Source organism: Manis javanica, chromosome 16 (assembly GCF_040802235.1).
Source record: "Manis javanica isolate MJ-LG chromosome 16, MJ_LKY, whole genome shotgun sequence".
In the NCBI taxonomy this organism is placed as follows: Eukaryota; Metazoa; Chordata; class Mammalia; order Pholidota; family Manidae; genus Manis; species Manis javanica.
The window spans coordinates 10,334,728-10,353,856 of record NC_133171.1 but is presented as its reverse complement, the minus strand read 5'-3'; the positions used below and the strand labels follow the sequence as shown (position 1 = coordinate 10,353,856).

Sequence of the window (19,129 nt, the reverse complement as noted above, 5' to 3'; positions counted from 1 at the left end):
CTGTATCTTCTGATCTTTCTTTTAGGGATAGTTGTATTTGTTCTAGTTTCAAAAATATACATGGTTTTTGGAGGAGGTTTCCTCTGCTCTACTCACACCGCCATCTTGGCTCTTTCCCCTGTAATGATTTATAAGTAATGTTTATTTCTGCTATTGCTAATGAAAGCACTACCAAGTATATATATGTACATCTTTATAAATCACTCAGAGTAAAAACAAAGCTCTCTACACTGGGTGAGTTAAGCCCTAGGTTCTATACCTATTTCTGTGCTTAAGAGAATAGTGAATGACTTTTGTTGACTTGATTAAAGATTAAATTTAGAGTATACTTTGGTCTCAAGTTCTACTCTAAATAAATATTTCAAGTGTGGATCAAGTGCAACCTTCTCTAAGACTTGGAAATAAAACAAAAGATACACTTGTATGTTTATTTTTGGCGAGCTATAATATTCAAAACCTAGGATCACAGTCAGCAAAATCATAGAATGTGATCAGTCTTCTAAAATCACAACAGAAATTCCAGAAATTTCATAAACCTGCGCTGGATCCCTGCATGGAATCAATAACATCAATGCAAAAAAAAGAAATAAAAATGTATTAAAGTATAGCTTCAAAAGGTACAACTAGCATCTGGAAATAGGGGTGGGTATAGTAATATACAGTCGTATAAAATGTGTCGGCTCTGAAAATCCTAGGATAGCTGCAATTTACAAGTAGGGCATTTTAGGTGTATTTTTTAAAAAAATATCCTCATCAGTGCCAATTTAGGACTTTCAAAGGGATTTATGAATTTAAAATCGTTAACAATGTGCTTATAGCATATGCAATGATTTTTTAAAATGAAAATGTAACGTTATCAAAATGTAGATTGCTGAATTCAAACAATAACTACTACATTACATTTAGGTAATGTGAGCACCACTTGTAAGTTATTAGAAATTATTTCTGTATTTGGCTTAGTGTAGTTATTGAAAGTAGTGTCATTTATCATGTTATGGCAATTGTTAACACTTTGTACAGTTGTGATGTACTGTGTACTTTTTTAAGCATTTTTAATTTAATTGTGACAGTGAGAAAAAGGGCAAGTGCCTCCCCTATTTTATGCACGAGTAGTTCTATTTGTTCAAGTTCATGAAATGAGTAACAGTAACTCAGGACCAGCCTTAGGTGTTCTGATTTCCTGTTGGACTGTTTTATCCTACTTGTCTATCCAATATTTACTTCCAAATGAGTATTACTTGTACTTGCAAATATTTATAGAGTCTTGAGTTTAATCAGCTTGTTTTATGTTGTTTCTATATACTTTTTTAGCATTTGTATTTTAAAATTGTTTTGAGACATTTTATAAAGTCATACCAATTTAAGACAGGTGGCATATATGTAATGTCAAAGTAATGTCAAAGTAAATAATTAAATTTATATCCAGCATGGGCAACCTTTGGTAAATCTGTACTTACATCTTTAATTATTTATTCCACTTAAATATCTTCCACCTAGATACTTAGTTTATTATCTTAAATTGTCATAATTTTTCCTACAGGAAAGAATTAAGAGAATTCAACAAATGAGAATGGAAAAAGAACTTCGAGCCCAGCAAATTCTAGAGGTAGAATTCTTAAGTTTGATAAGATTAAAGTAATATAGTCATGTATTTTATAGTCTGAAAAGTGAAAATTTTATCAGTATGTTCTCTCACTCATACACACACATTAACATGTCCATCATAAATTATCTGTAAACATAATGCGTAGAATAAGGACCTCCCTGAACCTTACTAGGCAAGTTTATCTAATCCTAATAGTAAAATCCAGGAAATAAGTAAAGGAAAAAAAAAAGGGGAAACCTCTCAATAGCCAATATAGTCATAAAGATCATACGCTAAAACTCGTGTCCTCTACTTTTCAAAACGTCATTAAGTCTTATAGTCAGATACCTGCTTTTCATTTAGAAATGAAACATGGCAAAAGTAGAAGTAAATGTTCAGTGTGGAAACAGTTTAACCAGGTTTGTTTTCTGAGTTCTGACAGAACTGGGCTGAAAGAATAGGACTGAAGGACATGCTGGCAACAGCAGAAGGAATAGCTAAAAGATAGCAAGGGAAAATAGGATAAACAGAAACTCCAAAGCCTCGCAACATCTGTAATCTTGTAGTTAAATAGGAAGCAATTTTCAACACCTTAATGGCCAGAAGGCATTTCTTTTACCAAACTGTAGTATAGTAACTGATGTCAAGAATAACTGCCCAAGTCCTCAAGAAAAAGCGAGATTAAGTGTACTGTGTCTAATCTGTACGTGTATATGTCTCAATATTATCCAAAGTACTTTTGTCCAAAATAAGCTTTTTAACGTTGGAAATTATTATAATCCAAACCCTTAGCCTTTCAGGAAACTGTTGACATAAAAATTGGCTTATTTCCTGAGCAATGCAGTTAGCTGAGGTTTTCACAGTTACAGGTTTTTTCCTTCTAAAAATATATACACATATTCCCTTACCCACTTCAAATTAATTCTAAAGTCCTCCAAACTGAAAATATTAAAGTACATTGGCAATTACTACTAGATAATTATGAAGCTACTGGTTAATGACTTTAAGATTATAAAGCTCAAATTTGATAGCATGAGCTTGATATCCAGAATGTGCTTCATTAAAGGTTATGTTTTTATTATATCCAGGAAAAAACCTTCAATTTAACCACAGTAGGTTAAATTGGGTTTAATGTTTTAAGTTATTTGTGTAATGGGTTTATCTCAAATTTTAAGTATTACAAAAGAATCTTCAAATAAAGTAGAAACGTGCATTTTTAAATGCTACTTATTTGTCCTTTAACCTTTATTGTTAAAATCTATCCCGTTTTTGTAAACTTTCTACAGTGATCATGTTTTTTTTCAAAAATCAGAAAAAGCAAAAAATGCGATTATATCATTTTTTTCTGTGAACACGTTTTAAGGTAAAATAACATTCAAATTATTTCAGACTTTTTACAGAGTTTGAAGAAAAAAACCTGACATACTCTTACGAATTTAAGAATTTTTTTGTATATCTTAATTATAATCTATCCGTTAGAAATGAAATTAGTATGTTAAATGTAACAAACTGAGGGGAATTCTGTAATTGTCTACATATATGTTACATACTGTTTTGTACCTTCTGAGGCACGGAGCTCCATTTTCAAGTCTGAGGTTATTTTCAGGTTGTAGTGGTGCTGTTGCATGACTTTGAGACCTATTTTATATGCACAGGCTAAAAGGATAAAGAAGGAAGAAGCTGCAAATGCCAAATTATTGGAGACTGAGAAACGAAAACAGGTAAATTTAGAGGACAGAGTTTTTAGTTTTTTAAATTTATTTTGTTATCCTTAATCCACAATGTCATGAAGAACATTGTTTACTAGGCTCCCCCTTCACCAAGTCCCCCCTATCACAGTCAGTGTCCATCAGCATAGTAAGATGTTGTAGAATCGCTACTTGTCTTATCTGCGTAGCACAGTTCTCCGCATGCCCCCACCCCAGATTATACATGGTAAACGTAAGGCCCCCTTTCTGTTTGCCTGCCGTTATCCCTCCCTCCTCACCCTCCTCCCCAGTCCCTTTCCCTTTGGTAGCTGTGAGTCCATTCTTGGGTTCTGTGATTGTGCTGCTGTTTTGTTCTTTCAGTTTTTCTTTGTTCTTATACTCCACATATGAGTGAAATCATTTGGTACTTGTCTTTCTCCGCCTGGCTTATTTCACTGAGCATAATACCGTCTAGCTCCATCCATGTTGTTGCAAATGGTAGGGTTTGTTTTCTTCTTTGGGCTGAATAATATTTTAATGTGTATATGTACCACCTCTTCTTTATCCATTCATCTACTGATGGACACTTAGGTTGCTTCCATTTCTTGGCTATTGTAAATAGTGCTGCGATAAACATAGGGGTGCCTCTGTCTTTTTCAAACTGGGCTGCTGCATTCTTAAGGTAAATTCCCAGAAGTGGAATTCCTGGGTCAAATGGTATGTCTATTTTGAGCTTTGTGAGGAATCTCCGTACTGCTTTCCGCAATGGTTGAACTGTTCATCCCCCTAGCAGTGTAGGAGGGTTCCCCTTTCTCCACAACCTCGCCAGTATTTGTTGTTGTTTGTCTTCTGGATGGTGGGGATCCTCACTGGTGTGAGGTGATGTCTCATTGCGCTTTTAATTTGCGTTTCTCTCATGACAAGCGATGTGGAGCATCTTTTCATATGTCTGTTGGCCATCTGAATTTCTTCTTTGGAGAACTGCCTGTTCAGCTCCTCTGCTCATTTTTTAATTGGATTATTTGCTTTTTGTTTGTTGAGGTGCGTGAACTCTATATATTTTGGATGTCAACCCTTTATCAGATCTGTCATTTCTGCGTGTATTCTCTCATACTGCAGGGTTCCTTTTTTTCTAATGAAAGCGTCGTTTGCTGTACATATGCTTTTCAGCTTGATATAGTTCCACTTGTTCATTTTTGCTTTTGTTTCCCTTGCCCTGAGAGATACTAGGAAGTTGCTCATGTTTATGTCCAAAGGAGTTTTCCCAATGTTTTTATCCAAGAGTTTTATGGTTTTATGACTTACATTCAGGTCTTTGATCCATTTTGAATCAGCATGTTATTTTCTTTTTAAATAAATTCTGCGATGGTATACCAGTATCAATTATATTAAAAATAAAAACTCAAAATGACTATATGAAATAATGTTTAGCAGAGATATATGTATGTAATGTGTGGTTTTATTGTATGTGTATATTTGTTTCTTTATATATTGGTTTTTTGTGATGTCTTTAGCTCTTTAAGTAGCAGACCCCCCAACTCAGAAATGCGAAGTGCTGGATGATGCTTTGTACCGTGTAGTGGTTCTCGAGCAGAATGGTCTCCCTAAAGCTGTTGTGTGTTGTTTATAAGTTGCAGATGGCATCTGAAATCTGATTATGTCCTTAGATTAGAACTTTCTCTTTGTTTCAATATTAAAAGTGAAGCCTGTAGAAACAAAAACCTAACTTTATCAGTTATTTACCAGTAATAAAAAGTTACTGTTAATTACTGGGATGTTGTTTGAGGGTCTTTTGAGGGGTTAAAAATTGGTTTCATGACTGTGATTTCAGATACTTGAAAATTCCTCAATATAACTTGAGTATTATTAACAAATGTGTTTATCTCTGCTTTTGGATACAAGGTTTGTGTATAAATGAAAATTGAAAACATCAATTATGTTTGTTCATGATATAAAATATGGAAAGTAGAGAAAAGACTGGCTATTTAATATTTTCAATGACTACTAGTACAGATGTTGATGTATATTTATGTGGCATTTGTAGAATTAATCATTAATTCATGCTTAAATAAGTTTTATATGCTATAGCACACCAAATATGTCTGTTAGAGTCAGGTGACAATTACTGTAGTCATAAATAAAAACAATATTTAGACCAGTGGGTGAGGAATGTTGAAATGATACGGACTTGAGAGTCAGGGAAAAGGATAAAAATCACTCAAAACTGTGCCTGGCAAATTGTACAGCTGAGAATTGAATAGGTGCATAAAGAAACGGGTGAATAAATTAGTTCTTCTGTCCACTCTAAGTTCACAGTAACATGAGAGACATTAAACAAATAATTGTCCCAGAGTTCAATAAATGCTGTATCATGTGGAAGCCAAGAAAGAAATATTAAAGTGCCTGAAGTAGTTGTGGGAAGAGTAAAAAAAAAAACAGAAGGCTTATGTGTTGAGAAGGAGGAGCTGTGAATTCTAAGCAGGGCGGGGATGACATACACAAAGGTACAGCCTGATGACTGAGTCAGGGCCCTTGGGGTGGGAAGACAAGGGGCAGAGGGAGTCAGTTGTCACCTTGTATGAACACCTGTCTTAGCTTTGTTGCTGCTCCTCCGCTTTCTCCTCCTCCTCCTCCATCTTCAGCAGCATCATCACATCATCATCCAAGCAGTGCCTCACACTGTCAGGCTGACTTTTCTCCACCCGGCTGTGTCAGTGTGACTAGGGCCTGGCGAATGCCCTGAGAGGAAGACGGGAGGCTGACCTCGGGTGGGGCTGGGTTGTGACTGTCTATACATGCCATTTGAAGCTGGTTCTTGGAGTAATCTACACCAGAACCACAGGATTTGCATTAGTCCTATACAGTTCATTAAAATTCACTAAATAAATTAGTGAATAATTTGACTAAATAATAAATTAAATTAGTGGATAAGTTCACTAAATTCACTGAATTTAGAGACGCCATGCTTCCCTTGAAGTATCTGTATTAGTAAAAAAAATGGATGCCTGTCGCCAAGTATTAAAGATCCTACTATTTTCAAAGATTTCTTGGAAATCTCCCTTTTATCCTAAAAATTGACCACACTCTTACCTTCTGTTCCATATTATAGCTATGGTTTTTTAACTGGAAAAAGTAGTGCATATCACTAGTTAAAAATGATGCCCAAGAATACACACGCACACACACACAGAACACACAGTTGGCCTTTGAACAATGTGACATTAAGGAAACAACTCTGCATGTAACACGTGACTCCCCAGAAACTCACCTACTTATAATAGCCCACCACTGACCGGGAAGCCTTACTGATAACATGAGCAGATAATCAGCCGTATTCTGTATGTTATGTGTATTATATGCTGTATTCTCACAATAAAGCTAGAGAAAAGAAAATGTTTTTTCAAACTGTTGCAGATCGCCAAAAAGTTACCGGTGTGTGTATTTTTTTTAAACCTGCATATAAGCGGACCCATGCAGTTCAGGCCTGTGCTGTTCAAGGATCAACTGCACAAAAATATATACAGTCATAAGATTATTTTGAAATTCAAAGAGTGACAATACTGAAAAGCAAAATAAGTTATTTCTATGCAATCCTAAGTCTGTTGCTAAACCTGCTTGGACAGTTCTGTTCATGGACATAACACAGATCACTTTTTAAATTTTAACTGAAGGTTTTTCAGACATAATAATGGTTAAAGAGACTATGTGGGCATGGTTTTCTTTTTAAGGAAAAAGAACGGTTGAAGCAAGAAAAACGTGATGAGAAAAGATTAAAGAAAGAGCTTAAACTAGAGCAACGAAGATTAGAATTAGAAATTGCAAAAGAACTAAAGAAGCCTAATGAAGACATGTGCTTAGCAGACCAAAAGGTAATTTATCATGTAAACCATTTCATTACTAAATTTAGTTTTTCCTGTGTTCTCACCTGTTCGTCTGCCAGAGCTGCCAGTACGAAGGCTTTCCCTTCCAGCTGGGCAGTGGATTTCTGTCTAGGTCAGTGTGCTTCTCCTGGATGGGCACCAGTAAGTCTACTGACCTCCTGCCCTGGGAATGGAAGTTCTAAATACATAAGTGGTGGAGCGCTGCCAATCTTTTTCATTGAAATAAAAACACTGCACAAATCTACAAGGGTGAATGATAAAAGTAGATAAGATTTCTGTTTCATTTGGTCCTTCCTATATGTTTAGATACAGAAAGATCTACCTTCTCTTCGGAACCCCCTTAGATATTTAAATAAATCAGCATTTATAATCCGTCACCTCCTTCAGTGCTTTACACCTGTTAGCTAACTGTCATTGAGTATGTTGACTACTTTCCAGGCACTGTGCTAAATGTTTTCTATGTATGAATTCTCCCATTTAATCGTCACCACAGTCCTGTAGAAGAGCTATTTATGCCCATTTACAAGTGAGAAACTGACCCAAAGAGGTGAAGGAACTTGCCCAAGATGACAGAACTCATAAGTGGCACCTTGGATCCAAACTCCGATTTGTTAAACTCCAGGGTCCATACTGTTTATCACCTTGAAAGCCAAGAAGTGTGTCCAGAGGACCTCATGTGTATTCTCTCCTGTTGTTTTCACAGATGTTGCTAAAATACGTAAAAGTAGAAATTTGGAAAGAGCGAGATAATCATGTTAACTGGCATAATTTACATACTTATTAGAAGAAATCAATTATGTTTGGCTATAGTTAAGATGGTATTTCTAGAAAATCATGAATGATACATATTTCTGTAATACTTTCAATAACACTGTAATTAGTCACTAGCATCTATATTATATGCCATGTTTATCTGATAATACAAAGAATGGTTGTCTCTTTTCAGCTTTTTCTAAAGCACTTAAAGCAAAAATATCCTAGTGGGGATTTAGTTATAATAATATTCTTACTTAGCACAAATGCTTTTAACTACAAATAAAAGTATAAATACTAGTTTTAGTAAAACTGGATGTTTAAATTTTCCTACGTCCAGAGAGGGTACATAGGTTAGTTGACACATTTAGTAGGCTCATAGTGAGCAATTTTTAAAAAATCCTAAATGACCTCTATTTTCTTGAATTTGTTATTACTTCCGTTTAAATCCATATGCAATAAATCAAATATAGAAGTCCATTTTAAGCCTTACTTTTGTTAGCTTTGCTATATAAATTTTTTAAATCATATGGTATGTGTATGTCTGATGGTTCAAGAAAAAAGATTCAGACTTAGATGGTTTTCAAATGGAACATGTAAGGTTTGTATGCTGTCAGATATTATCCAGAGTTCTGTGTTTCCACACAGTATTACTAGAAAGGGTCATTGGTTAGTTGTTTCAGTAAGTGCAGGGTGGAGGAACATTGTTTAACAAAGACCAGTGAAATAGAAATATTTAAAAGTTCATTTTTTTCTAATCAAAATTTAAAATACTATTATTAAGTCTCATTCATGGACCTTATTGCCTTATTTACTTCTTAAATATTCATGACAACTGGTACTACAGTTTTGTCATTAAAATGTTAAAATGTGAGCATATTTGAGAAGTAGCAAAAGAGGCTGCTTTCTAATGTTATGTTGAAATTCAATATTAGTGTTTTGCTACAAGCCTAGAGACTATTAGTTGCAGTGTAACTGGGTTCTTGATAGGCTCATGGGTTCTGGTCATGTGGACCAAATAATTTATCTGCATTAATTAGCCAAAGATGGTACCATTCTCCCATCGGCCCATAGATACACGGTAGTTTCTGAGCTACCAAAAAAGCGTGAATTATTATTCAGTCTCCATCATTAGAAGAAATTAGTACACGTGTCCTACTTAGTATGTCCATGGCCAAGTACTTTTGAAATGCTTATTTCTTCTGTTGCTCCAGTTATGTCACCCATGTTCTATCAATATGTTAGTTAAAATTTGTGTTCTTTTTTCAGAATTCTGAGTTCGTATTGAGTTCAACTAAAATTTATTAATGGTTGCTTGGTTTTAAAATCCTGTGCTTAGTATTATGGGGTTGCAGAAATGCCCTCAGGGAATCCACAGTCTAGACGGAAAACCACTGGTAGAATTCAAGAGCAAAGAAAGACAGCAACTTGTTCTACTTCAGAAGATCTGAAGTCATAGCCTTTTTAGTTAATTAGTTTTTTATTTTATTTTTCAGCCTTTGCCAGAGTTGCCTCGTATTCCAGGACTTGTTCTCTCTGGAAGTACATTTTCCAACTGTCTCATAGTGGTGCAGTTCTTACGAGACTTTAGTAAAGCTTTAGGCTTTGATGTCAATACTGATATTCCAACCCTGAGTGTGCTTCAGGAGGGATTGCTGAATCTAGGGGACAGCATGCATAAAGTAGAAGACTTGCTTGTGAGGCTCCTGTCAGCTGCTGTGTGTGATCCAGGTCTAATTATAGGATACAAGGTAAGAAAAGAAAATACAAAAATTATTTTCATTTGTACCCTCAGTGCACTGATAGCTGGCTTTAGCATATTAGCAGAAGAGTGTATACACTGATCTAGTTTTTCCCGCATCTCACAAAGTTAAGTGTAGATTTGCTTTCAGTTGCAAATGGTCCACATCTAGGAAAACCTGGTTCATAAAGCCTAGGGAATGTAGATATTCCCAGATTACTCTTATTCTTCTCTAGCTTTTGGCCAAAACCAAGCTGACTTAAGGAAAGTGATACTCAGCAAAAGAGAATTTATAAATCATAAAGAATTAAAATTTATGTATGCCTTTTGAAATTATGCTGTGTGCTCTCAATCACTGTGAACAATTGAGGCTAATGGCAGCACCTCTAAGATCAGCATGTTAAGACTCTGTACCTCCCAGTGGATACTCAAGAAATGCAAATGGATCATAATTCTAGCTAAGATACACATTTCAGTCGGCTTTGCTGTAGATAATATGATGGAGAGAGAAGTTTCCAGGTGCACCAGTTGCTTGTTCTTCCATTTTCCTATTTAGTATACCAGACAATAAAGTCCATGACACTCTAGAGCTGGAAAACACACAGTAGTGCCCCTGGGCCTCCCACAACCAGTAGTGATAGAACGTCTAGATAAAGCCTTAGAAAGCTTGAGATAGTTTCTATAGTCAAAGAAGGTATGGTATCTACTCATCAGTTCTCATACTCTCCTTCCTGCCTGTTAACCAAGGGTCTAAAGAAGAAATAGAAAGACGCAAGTACTCAAATACCTGTCTATCATCTGTTGTCTATTTTTATCTTCACTTCATTTAAAGTGTGAATAAAGCCCTTTTCAGTAATATATAGATAATATAATAAAAACATTTTAAAATCTTAATTGTTCTTAATGTTCTGTACGGTTAGGATCAATACTGACAAAATGCCAAACTTTTATAGGCCGAAACAGCTCTTGGGGAACATTTGCTGAATGTTGGTGTGAATCGAGACAATGTTTCCGAGGTCTTGCAGACCTTTCTGGAGGCCCGTTGTGGACAGACCGAGCTCACCGAAAGCCTGAGGACCAAGGCCTTCCAGGCCCACACTCCGGCCCAGAAAGCCTCGGCGCTGGCCCTCCTGATCAGCGAGCTGGCCTGCAGCAGGGGGGTGGCCAGGTGAGCCTGGGCCCGGACTTCTCTGGCGCTTCCTTCCTGTTCTCAATTTGTCTAATCGAAAATTTATATGACAAAGTAACACAAATGACCCGTGCAAAATCCAAAGTTACAGAGTAGCACAAAGAAAAAAAAATCACACTTCATCTCACCATTCAGAGATGACTGCTACTGCTACTACTATTTTAATGTATTTACTGCAGTCTGTTGAAAAGAAAATTTGGATCTTACTGCATGTTCTTTGTAACCATTTTGTTTACTTAATAATTGTTGATTATTCATATAAGGAAACATAAAAATAGTTTTTTCTTACTATGGCACCAGAAGGTAGCACCTTTGCAAGAATCCGGAATTTTTTCTTTCTTTGACATCTTTCAGTGATAAATAACCTATGTGATTTTCCTTCATAGCCATTAATAGAATTATCCAGCTTTTTATTTTATTATGTGCTAATAACAATTTAATATTAGTTTATTGATGTATTGTACTTTTTAAAAACTTAGATTTAAGAGTCAAAGTAAATTTTGCACTCTAGTATTTCAAGTTTTGGTGAACAAATCCATATTCATCTTGTTCTTTCTATTCATTATTTTACATATTTTAATTATTGTTACTTTTAGTTCTTTTCCTTTCTAGGAAAAGGATCAATCTGTATATTTCAGAGCCATGCATTTCTACCATTGGTGGACATACTAAGTCTTCTGTACATCTCTTAGCTGTGATACTTACTGTATTGATATAATTTTTCACTTGTTTTCGCTACTTATTGACATCACCTTTACTTAGCAAGAAATGGCAACAGTTTACTCACCATGTTAACATATTGCATAATGGATTAATTTCTGTCTTCTAATAAATTTTTGCATTGACAGTGAAATTGATAAGAACGCTGATTATATGTCAAACTTGAGGAGGGAGAAATGGATGGTAGAAGGTAAACTCCGCAAGTAAGTCCTGTTTTATTAAATTTAGTATACTGTTTCCCATTGTACAAATTCCCCAATAAAACATAAATTCCAGACACAGTATTTAAAGTTTAATATGTCTAAGAAATAAAAAAAGGTAAGGCTTAATTAAGATGAATTAAGAAATTAATAAAACCTAGGGTGAGAGTCTGCAATGGACAAAAGTTGTAATTAGAGTCATTGAACATCTTATGCTTCAAACTTAGAAAAAAGTCAGTTTACATTTTTGCTCCCAAAGAAGTCAAGCAATCACGTTTTCTAAGATTGTTGTTGGCTATCAAGTTACTTTTGTCATAAGTAGAATCTGTTTAGAACTGCCACTTTTTAAAATTGCTTTCTAATTAAAGTTTGCTTTCATAGAGTCTAAAATATCCAAATGTATTCAGAATTAAAGCTTAATTAGTTTCCCGCCAGGAAATATAATGCTGAAATTAACTCAATTTCTATGTAAGAAGATATTTCTTTGCATAATTTGAACAGAAATTTATTCAGTCTGATAGCATGGGATCAGGAATTATCATTGGTCATTGCTAGAGTTAATTTTTTCATCTGTTTTATTTTTTAAATATATTCTAATTCCAAAGAGATCCAGAATAATTCTTAAAAGTCAATATATTCTGTAATTTCTGGAAGCATATTTCTTAAATTTCCTTAATTCTAATATTATTGCCATTGACTTATTACTCACTGTAAGGCATTTTTGCTTAAAACTCACGTTATTTTCTGTAAAAATTATGAACAGAAGGTTTTCTTGTACATCATAATTGTGTTACATTTTAAAGGCTCCGAATCATCTATGGTAAGAAAGCAGGCAAGAGAGACACTTCAGGTGGCATCGATCTTGGAGAAGAGCAGCACGCGGCGGCCACCCCCACAGCAGGACGCAAGCGAAGAAGGAAGGGTGGGGACAGCGACGCTGATGGCAACGAGGAGGAGGAGGAAGCCAAGGAAGACAAAAAAGGAAAGAAAACGGATGTCTGTGAAGATGAGGTAATCAAGTTTAGGTAGATTTTATTACTTGACAAAGATAACAACATACTGAAAACAGCAGAATTTAGGGGTCAGGTGGATTTGGGTTTGAATTCCATTTTGACGCTTACTTGCCTCAGTTTCTTCATCTGAAAACTGAGTATTTATAACAATCACCTCGTAAAGTTTTTTGTGATGGTTTAATAATTGCCCACACATGGGATGGGCTTACACTGAATAAACAAAGTCAAGTTCTTCTTTTTATAGAACATATTGAGAGTTCTTCAAAGAACCATGTAGATTCTTAATTTCAGGTATCCTCTTTCATTCTGGTAAAATACTAGCTTATATGTGTACAATACTTGATGCCTTGAAAGTATTGTCACATTTAGTGAAACTGGTGTATTTCTCAAGCATCAGTTTATTATGTGCCTCGCTCTGGGCACTTCTGATCAAAGATGAGTAAGGTAGCAAAAGTCCTCTCTCAATTTGCAGTCTCACTGAGGAAGATTTGCCATAAGAAAATGTAATGTACTGCATGTTAACTGCTTTGCTGGTGGTATTTATTTACTCTGTGCTAGGCAGGCGGAAAGGAAGGGCATTGAACCTTTATGAGGAATAGGTCCTCAACGAAGGCTTTCTGGGCCCATTGGCTGAGGCTGAAAGGTGGGCTGAATGTTAACCTGGGGAAGAACCAGTAGAGAAGTGCTCAGGCGGAAAGAACAGCATAAACGGACGTAGAAATCTGAAACCACGATGCGCTTTAAGTGACTGACAAGTGCTTCATTGTTATTAGAGAGCCTCCTAGCAACAACTGTGAACTAGGATTTACACTTTTTTGGTAGGAGGAAGCCATTGCTTCCTCTTTGCAAGTAACAGAATGACAGAGTCACACTTGCTCTTTTTAGTGGCTCACTATGGCAGCGCCATGGAAAATAGAAATAGATTTGGGGTAGGGCAAGATCAGAGGTGGGAAGGTCAGTCAGGAGATGTTGCAAGAGTTGAATGAGTCGTAGGCAGTTGGGAAGAAGGAGGAAAAGATTTCAGTAAATACTTAGGAAGAAGAATGAGTCGTATTTGAGCTGGTAGGTTGATGGAAGGGTAGGATTGATTCCCAACCATCTGGTTTGGGAGGCTGCATGGTATTCTTGCCATTAACTGAGTTAGAGAAATCAGGAGGAGCAGAATAAATAGATGATAGAGGAGGAGGGGAGTGCAGAACAGAGAATGGAAGACAAGAAATGATGGTGGGTTTATTTTGGACATCTTAAGTTTGAGGTGCCTATGCAGCAGTTCTGCAGTAAGTTGGATATAAGAATCTGAAAGCCTAAAGATGAGTTCAGTCATGAACATATAGATCTGGAAGTTACTCACACAGACAGTAGTTTAAAATCATGAGGTGGGTGATTTTTGTACAGGGGGATTGGTTTAGGGAACAGAGTAGTAGACTGAAGTTGGAACCCCAGGGGATGTCAATATTTCAGAATATCCTGTAGGGCTTCTTGTTGAAGAAGGAGCCATCGTAGAGGTAGGCGATGTCTGTAATGGGTCAAGGATCTCTGAGGCCATCACCAGAATCAGTGACTCACTAGGAAGACTCACACACACATCAGAATCAGCAGAGAGAAAAGGCATGTGAGCCACAGCCCAGAGGAAACCAGACCCACACTGTTAAAGAGTCTTTTCCCAGTGGAGTCACACAGGATGGGCTTAAGTCTCCTAGGAATGAGTTATGACAAGTATAAAACTCCCAGGAGAAAAACGTGTTCAGTATACACCCCATTGTTAGCACAGTTGGGTTCCAGTGAGCCAATCTATCAGCGTGGGAGGAAACCCTCTGAAATCCAAGTTCCCAGACACCAGCCAGGGACCAGCCTTGTACGCGGGCCTTTCAAAGGAGAGCAGTCAGACCTGCAATGTCAACTCTTTTCTACACATGTGGTAGTAGCAAAAATCAAGAAAACTGAACATTTCAAAAAGGAGGGAGTGATAAACAATGTTAATGTAGCAGGAGTCTAGTGTGATGAGGATCAAAAGTGTCTGTGGGATCGGGCAAGGCAGAGGTCCCTGTGGACCAGTGGCAGCACAGTCGTTAGGTGGGTCAGAGCAGAAGCCAGGCGGCGACGGATCGAGGATGATAGAAGGTGAGGAGGTGAGGATGACTTCTGTAAGCATTGTGCCTCAGAGGAAAAGGTGGTTCCTAAAGGGGACAGATAACCAAGGATTACTCAGATGTGAAAGGCTAAATATGATTTCCGGTTGAAGGGAGTCAGTAAGAGAGGGGTTGAAGATATAAAGAAAATAATCAATGGGGCAAGGTAGATAAACAGTACTAAAATTTGTTAATATTTAAATATCATTAATGTCTCTTAAACCACATGTATCATTTAAAGTGACTTTTTAATTGAATTAGATTATAGGGTTTCATTGAGCAAAATCCTGGCAAATGTATATGTTATGAATGTGAGAAAACAGTTTAAAAAGTTCTTAAGATAATTTTAGGACCTAACAAGTCAAAATAACATTTCTTTTAAGTGATTTTAGAGTTATCTGTTATTATGAAGAACTGGTAGCAACTTATCAATTGCCTTAAAAAATTTAACTATTTAATGAGCCCAATGATAAGATAGATGCATTATTCCTCAAAAAGTAGGTTTAGATTCTTGATTAAAGTTCAGTGAGTGTGCCAGGAATTAAAACTCTCTAGAAGATTAATTTCAGGGAGCCTTTCCGTTGAGACCCATGTGATCGCTTTCAGTTAGAAGGTCCTGCCCTTGACTAAGTCCATCCCCCTTTGTCTCAAAGATGATTCCCTCTTCTCCACACTCCTCATTCCTTCAGTGCATGGAGCCTGTGTACCTAAACCTTCGAATTGTGTTGAAACCTACGTGAGCTCTAACTTCACAAGTTGGCCTGGTAACAGGTTATGTGGATGATTGAACTTTGACACATAGGGACCTACAATGGCCTCTCTTTTGGTTGGGAAATCATGGAGAACTACCGCAGAGACGAGTTCCTTGTGCCTAGTCTCCTTGCCTTTCTCTCTGACCTTTCAAGTTCTACACATCTCTTAAAATTATAAGGACTATTAGTCAAAACTCCTTTGCTTTAAACAACCCTTAGTAGACACTTTACTTCCTTTTCATCTTAGGGAGAGTCTTAGAAACAGCACTAAGTTTATTTGACTGATACATAGTTACTTTGATGTCTTTTGCAAGTATTTTTTATTACTGTTGCTTGAATTGTATTTTTGTGTAAGTGTACTATCAAACATTTGCCCTGCAAGTCAAAGGATCACTTTAGAACCATACAGACATGTAATTATGTAATTATCTATTTGAGGGTCATTGGGCCTGTTCTCTTTTAAGGCTTCTTTCCTGAAGTAGAAATTGTGTTACTGTCAGCACAAATAGTGTGCCTAAATGCCTCTGTAACTTGCTCCCCTAAACTGAATGAGAAGTAGATAAATGATAGCTAATACTACAGCTTCTTTTCATTTCCTTTTGTTGGGGAGATAACTACTCATCCAGAAATACCTGCTCATGAGTGGTTGGTGGCAGTGTGGCTTTTTAAAAATGCTTCTAGAAAATGAGCACCAGAAACAAATTTTACTTTTTTAAACCTAAGAAGTACCTGCATTTTCTAGATAGAACTTTCAGAAAGAGGGAAAGTAACCAGTTTGCACACTGTGTGCCTGGAAGTTTGCTGGTTACTTTCAGATCTATTCTTCTCAGCCCTCACAGATGCCCCCATGTTACAGGAAATGTTATTATCAATTTACAGGTAAGGAAATAGTCTTAGAAGAGTTAAGTAGTTTGCCCATAGGAAGTAGCATGGCTAAGATACAAAGAAAATACATGTACCTTTTACTTTATGCTTTCCCTCTAAAACATATAATTTGGTGCTTGTTTTCCTATATTCATTTTCTAGAATGAAAAATTTCATGTAATCACTAGTAAAGTACCACTTATGAAATTAGTTAATATATATTGTAGGGATTATTTTTCTTCTAAAAGCTCAATGTGTTCAAAATATAACTTAACCTTCTTTGCCCTAAAAATGACTTCTTCGGTGAATGGCACCAGTATCTTTGCCGTCTCCCAGATTTAAACTCTTACCATAATTTACTCCTTCCTCTGTCTCCCTCACCCCTCGCTGCCTCATACCCGTGAGTTACCATGACTTAGCATTTCTAATTAGGTAATACTCTCTTACATCCATGTGCTTTTCTCCGTTTCTGTTTCTTTTACCCATGTGAGTCCCACATTCTCCCTCCCTCTTGAATCACTGCAGTGGAATACTAACCAGATCTGACAGTGTTAATCCTTTCCTGCTCCAGGCCATCTTAGGACTATTGCCGTATTATCTTTGTAAGCATAGTTCTCACGTTTAACCTCCCTCAAAGGATCACGTTATTGACCATGGTCAAGCATTTATAGCTCTAGATCGTTTAACCCTGAACTCATCCTTGCCTCATCTCCTGTCTTACCTCTTCATGTACCTTTCATGTCAAGATACATCAGACTCTTTCTGGAATGCCCTGCCCTTTCTCTTATTGATCAAATCCGAACCATTCTTCGGTAGCTAATGAAGACACAACTTCTTTCATGTAACCTCTCTTGGTAAAGGTTCCCACTAAAAGTAATCTCACCCTCTCCTGAACTCATGACTCTTACATCTCTACCTGTTTTGGGGTCCCTATGGCTTCCTCTGTGTAGTGGTTTTTATTTTCATAGTGTGATGTGCATGTGTCTCCCTACCAGATGATTAGTTTACAAAGAACCGAGAGCTGAGGCTGACTCATGTCCACAGGGCCTATCCTAGTGCTTTGCATATAGGAGGCCTTCATTAAATATCCACTGATTGATTGAATAAATCTTAAAACCGGTAAATGATACTGAATTTTGTCATGTATAGGATGAAGGTGACCAAGCAGCAAGTGTTGAAGAGCTAGAAAAACAGATTGAAAAGCTGAGTAAAGTAAGCACTTTTCAGATTATAGCTTACATCATTTTTGCAGTGTTTTAACAATCCACCTTGCATGGGATTCCTTTTTTCTGACTGCTAAATAAAAGCAAGCTTCTTGTACATAATTAAAATGGAGAGCTCCAGAAACATTCTCACAATTGAACCGTAAAAGTTTCTTGCCAATGTTAAAGGCCTCCCTCTTAAGACATGGTACTAACTTAATCAAGAGCTATATTCTTTAGCTCTTTATTTAAATACAAAATATCAATAAATGCATGGTTTTATTTCTTGGAATTCATTACTTTTAAAATTCAGTCAGATTTCATGGTAATAGTTTCAGCATCCTGTGTTTTATTTAACATTAGTGTATTTGTAGGTTTTATTTGCACTGGATCTATAAACTGTGTATGTATGTACTTCTCATGTAAAACCGAATTTCCGTAGCATTAGTGAAGTATTTCAGGATTAGTAGTATGAGATATCTGCATTTTATGTCATTAGATTCATCACACAGTTATTCCAAAATTTAGTCATATGCTGCCTAAGGTTTGCAGCATGAGTATAAAAATAGGCAAATACAGGTATATGTGAGTATTATTTGTTACACACTGTAGTCATTAGAATTGAGCCAATTTTCTTTGGCTCAGTGAAACACTTGACCACATTGTTTATTACCAAATATAAGACATGCTTTACTATAAGATATCTAATCAAACAAAACATTTTTAATCCTTGGCAACAAAACCCTCAAAGTAATTTCTGTCTTTACGACTGTTACTGGAACTGAAGTCAGACGTGTGGTATTAGTTCTTTTGCTGCCTTTCTTCAATAGTGAAATCTAGCAGCTCTAAAGCCATGATAAGTATAAAGTCACTTAAATACCAATTTTTAAAGCGCTTAACACCCATAGCATAATTGTATGCATCATTTTTTAACAGCAACAGAGCCGGTACAGACGGGAGCTCTTTGATGCGTCTCACTCTCTACGTTCGATGATGTTTGGCCAGGATCGTTACAGACGCCAGTACTGGATTTTCCCCCAGTGTGGGGGGATTTTTGTAGAAGGCATGGAGAGCTCTGCAGGTAGGAGCCATTAATCTGTTACAAAGTAATATAACATAGCATACGTTTTAAAACCCTGTTACTCCTTCGATATGTTGTGTGCTTCCAGAATCAAATGTGCATTGTGGATAAACATTGTAAAACCTTGTTTTTCATTTCTTTTGAACTCATAATGCCCCTTTCACTGATAAATATTCCTTTCCAGTCCATGATTTTTCTTCTGCACTTTCTGACATCCACCCATTTAGTGGACACAGATCTTTACCTGTATTGGACTGTGTAGCTGCTGCTCCATTTCTCTTCCTTCCCACTGTCAAATTTTCCAACATGTGCTTTACTCTTTAACCTTTGC

At 36.5% G+C, this 19,129-nt stretch overlaps 1 protein-coding gene across 3 annotated transcripts in view; it reads left to right on the top strand.

The window, feature by feature from the left end:
* Nucleotides 1-19,129, top strand: part of LOC140846918 (bromodomain adjacent to zinc finger domain protein 2B-like) — a 195,811-nt gene that overhangs the window by 148,317 nt on the left and 28,365 nt on the right. For all 3 annotated transcript variants that reach the window (XM_073225239.1, XM_073225240.1, XM_073225241.1), the window contains 9 exons: nucleotides 1,541-1,606; nucleotides 3,241-3,306; nucleotides 7,002-7,142; nucleotides 9,404-9,658; nucleotides 10,602-10,816; nucleotides 11,686-11,760; nucleotides 12,561-12,768; nucleotides 17,665-17,727; nucleotides 18,654-18,798. In XM_073225239.1, the coding sequence (XP_073081340.1) occupies nucleotides 1,541-1,606; nucleotides 3,241-3,306; nucleotides 7,002-7,142; nucleotides 9,404-9,658; nucleotides 10,602-10,816; nucleotides 11,686-11,760; nucleotides 12,561-12,768; nucleotides 17,665-17,727; nucleotides 18,654-18,798 (1,234 nt within the window). The remainder of the gene's footprint in view (nucleotides 1-1,540; nucleotides 1,607-3,240; nucleotides 3,307-7,001; nucleotides 7,143-9,403; nucleotides 9,659-10,601; nucleotides 10,817-11,685; nucleotides 11,761-12,560; nucleotides 12,769-17,664; nucleotides 17,728-18,653; nucleotides 18,799-19,129) is intronic.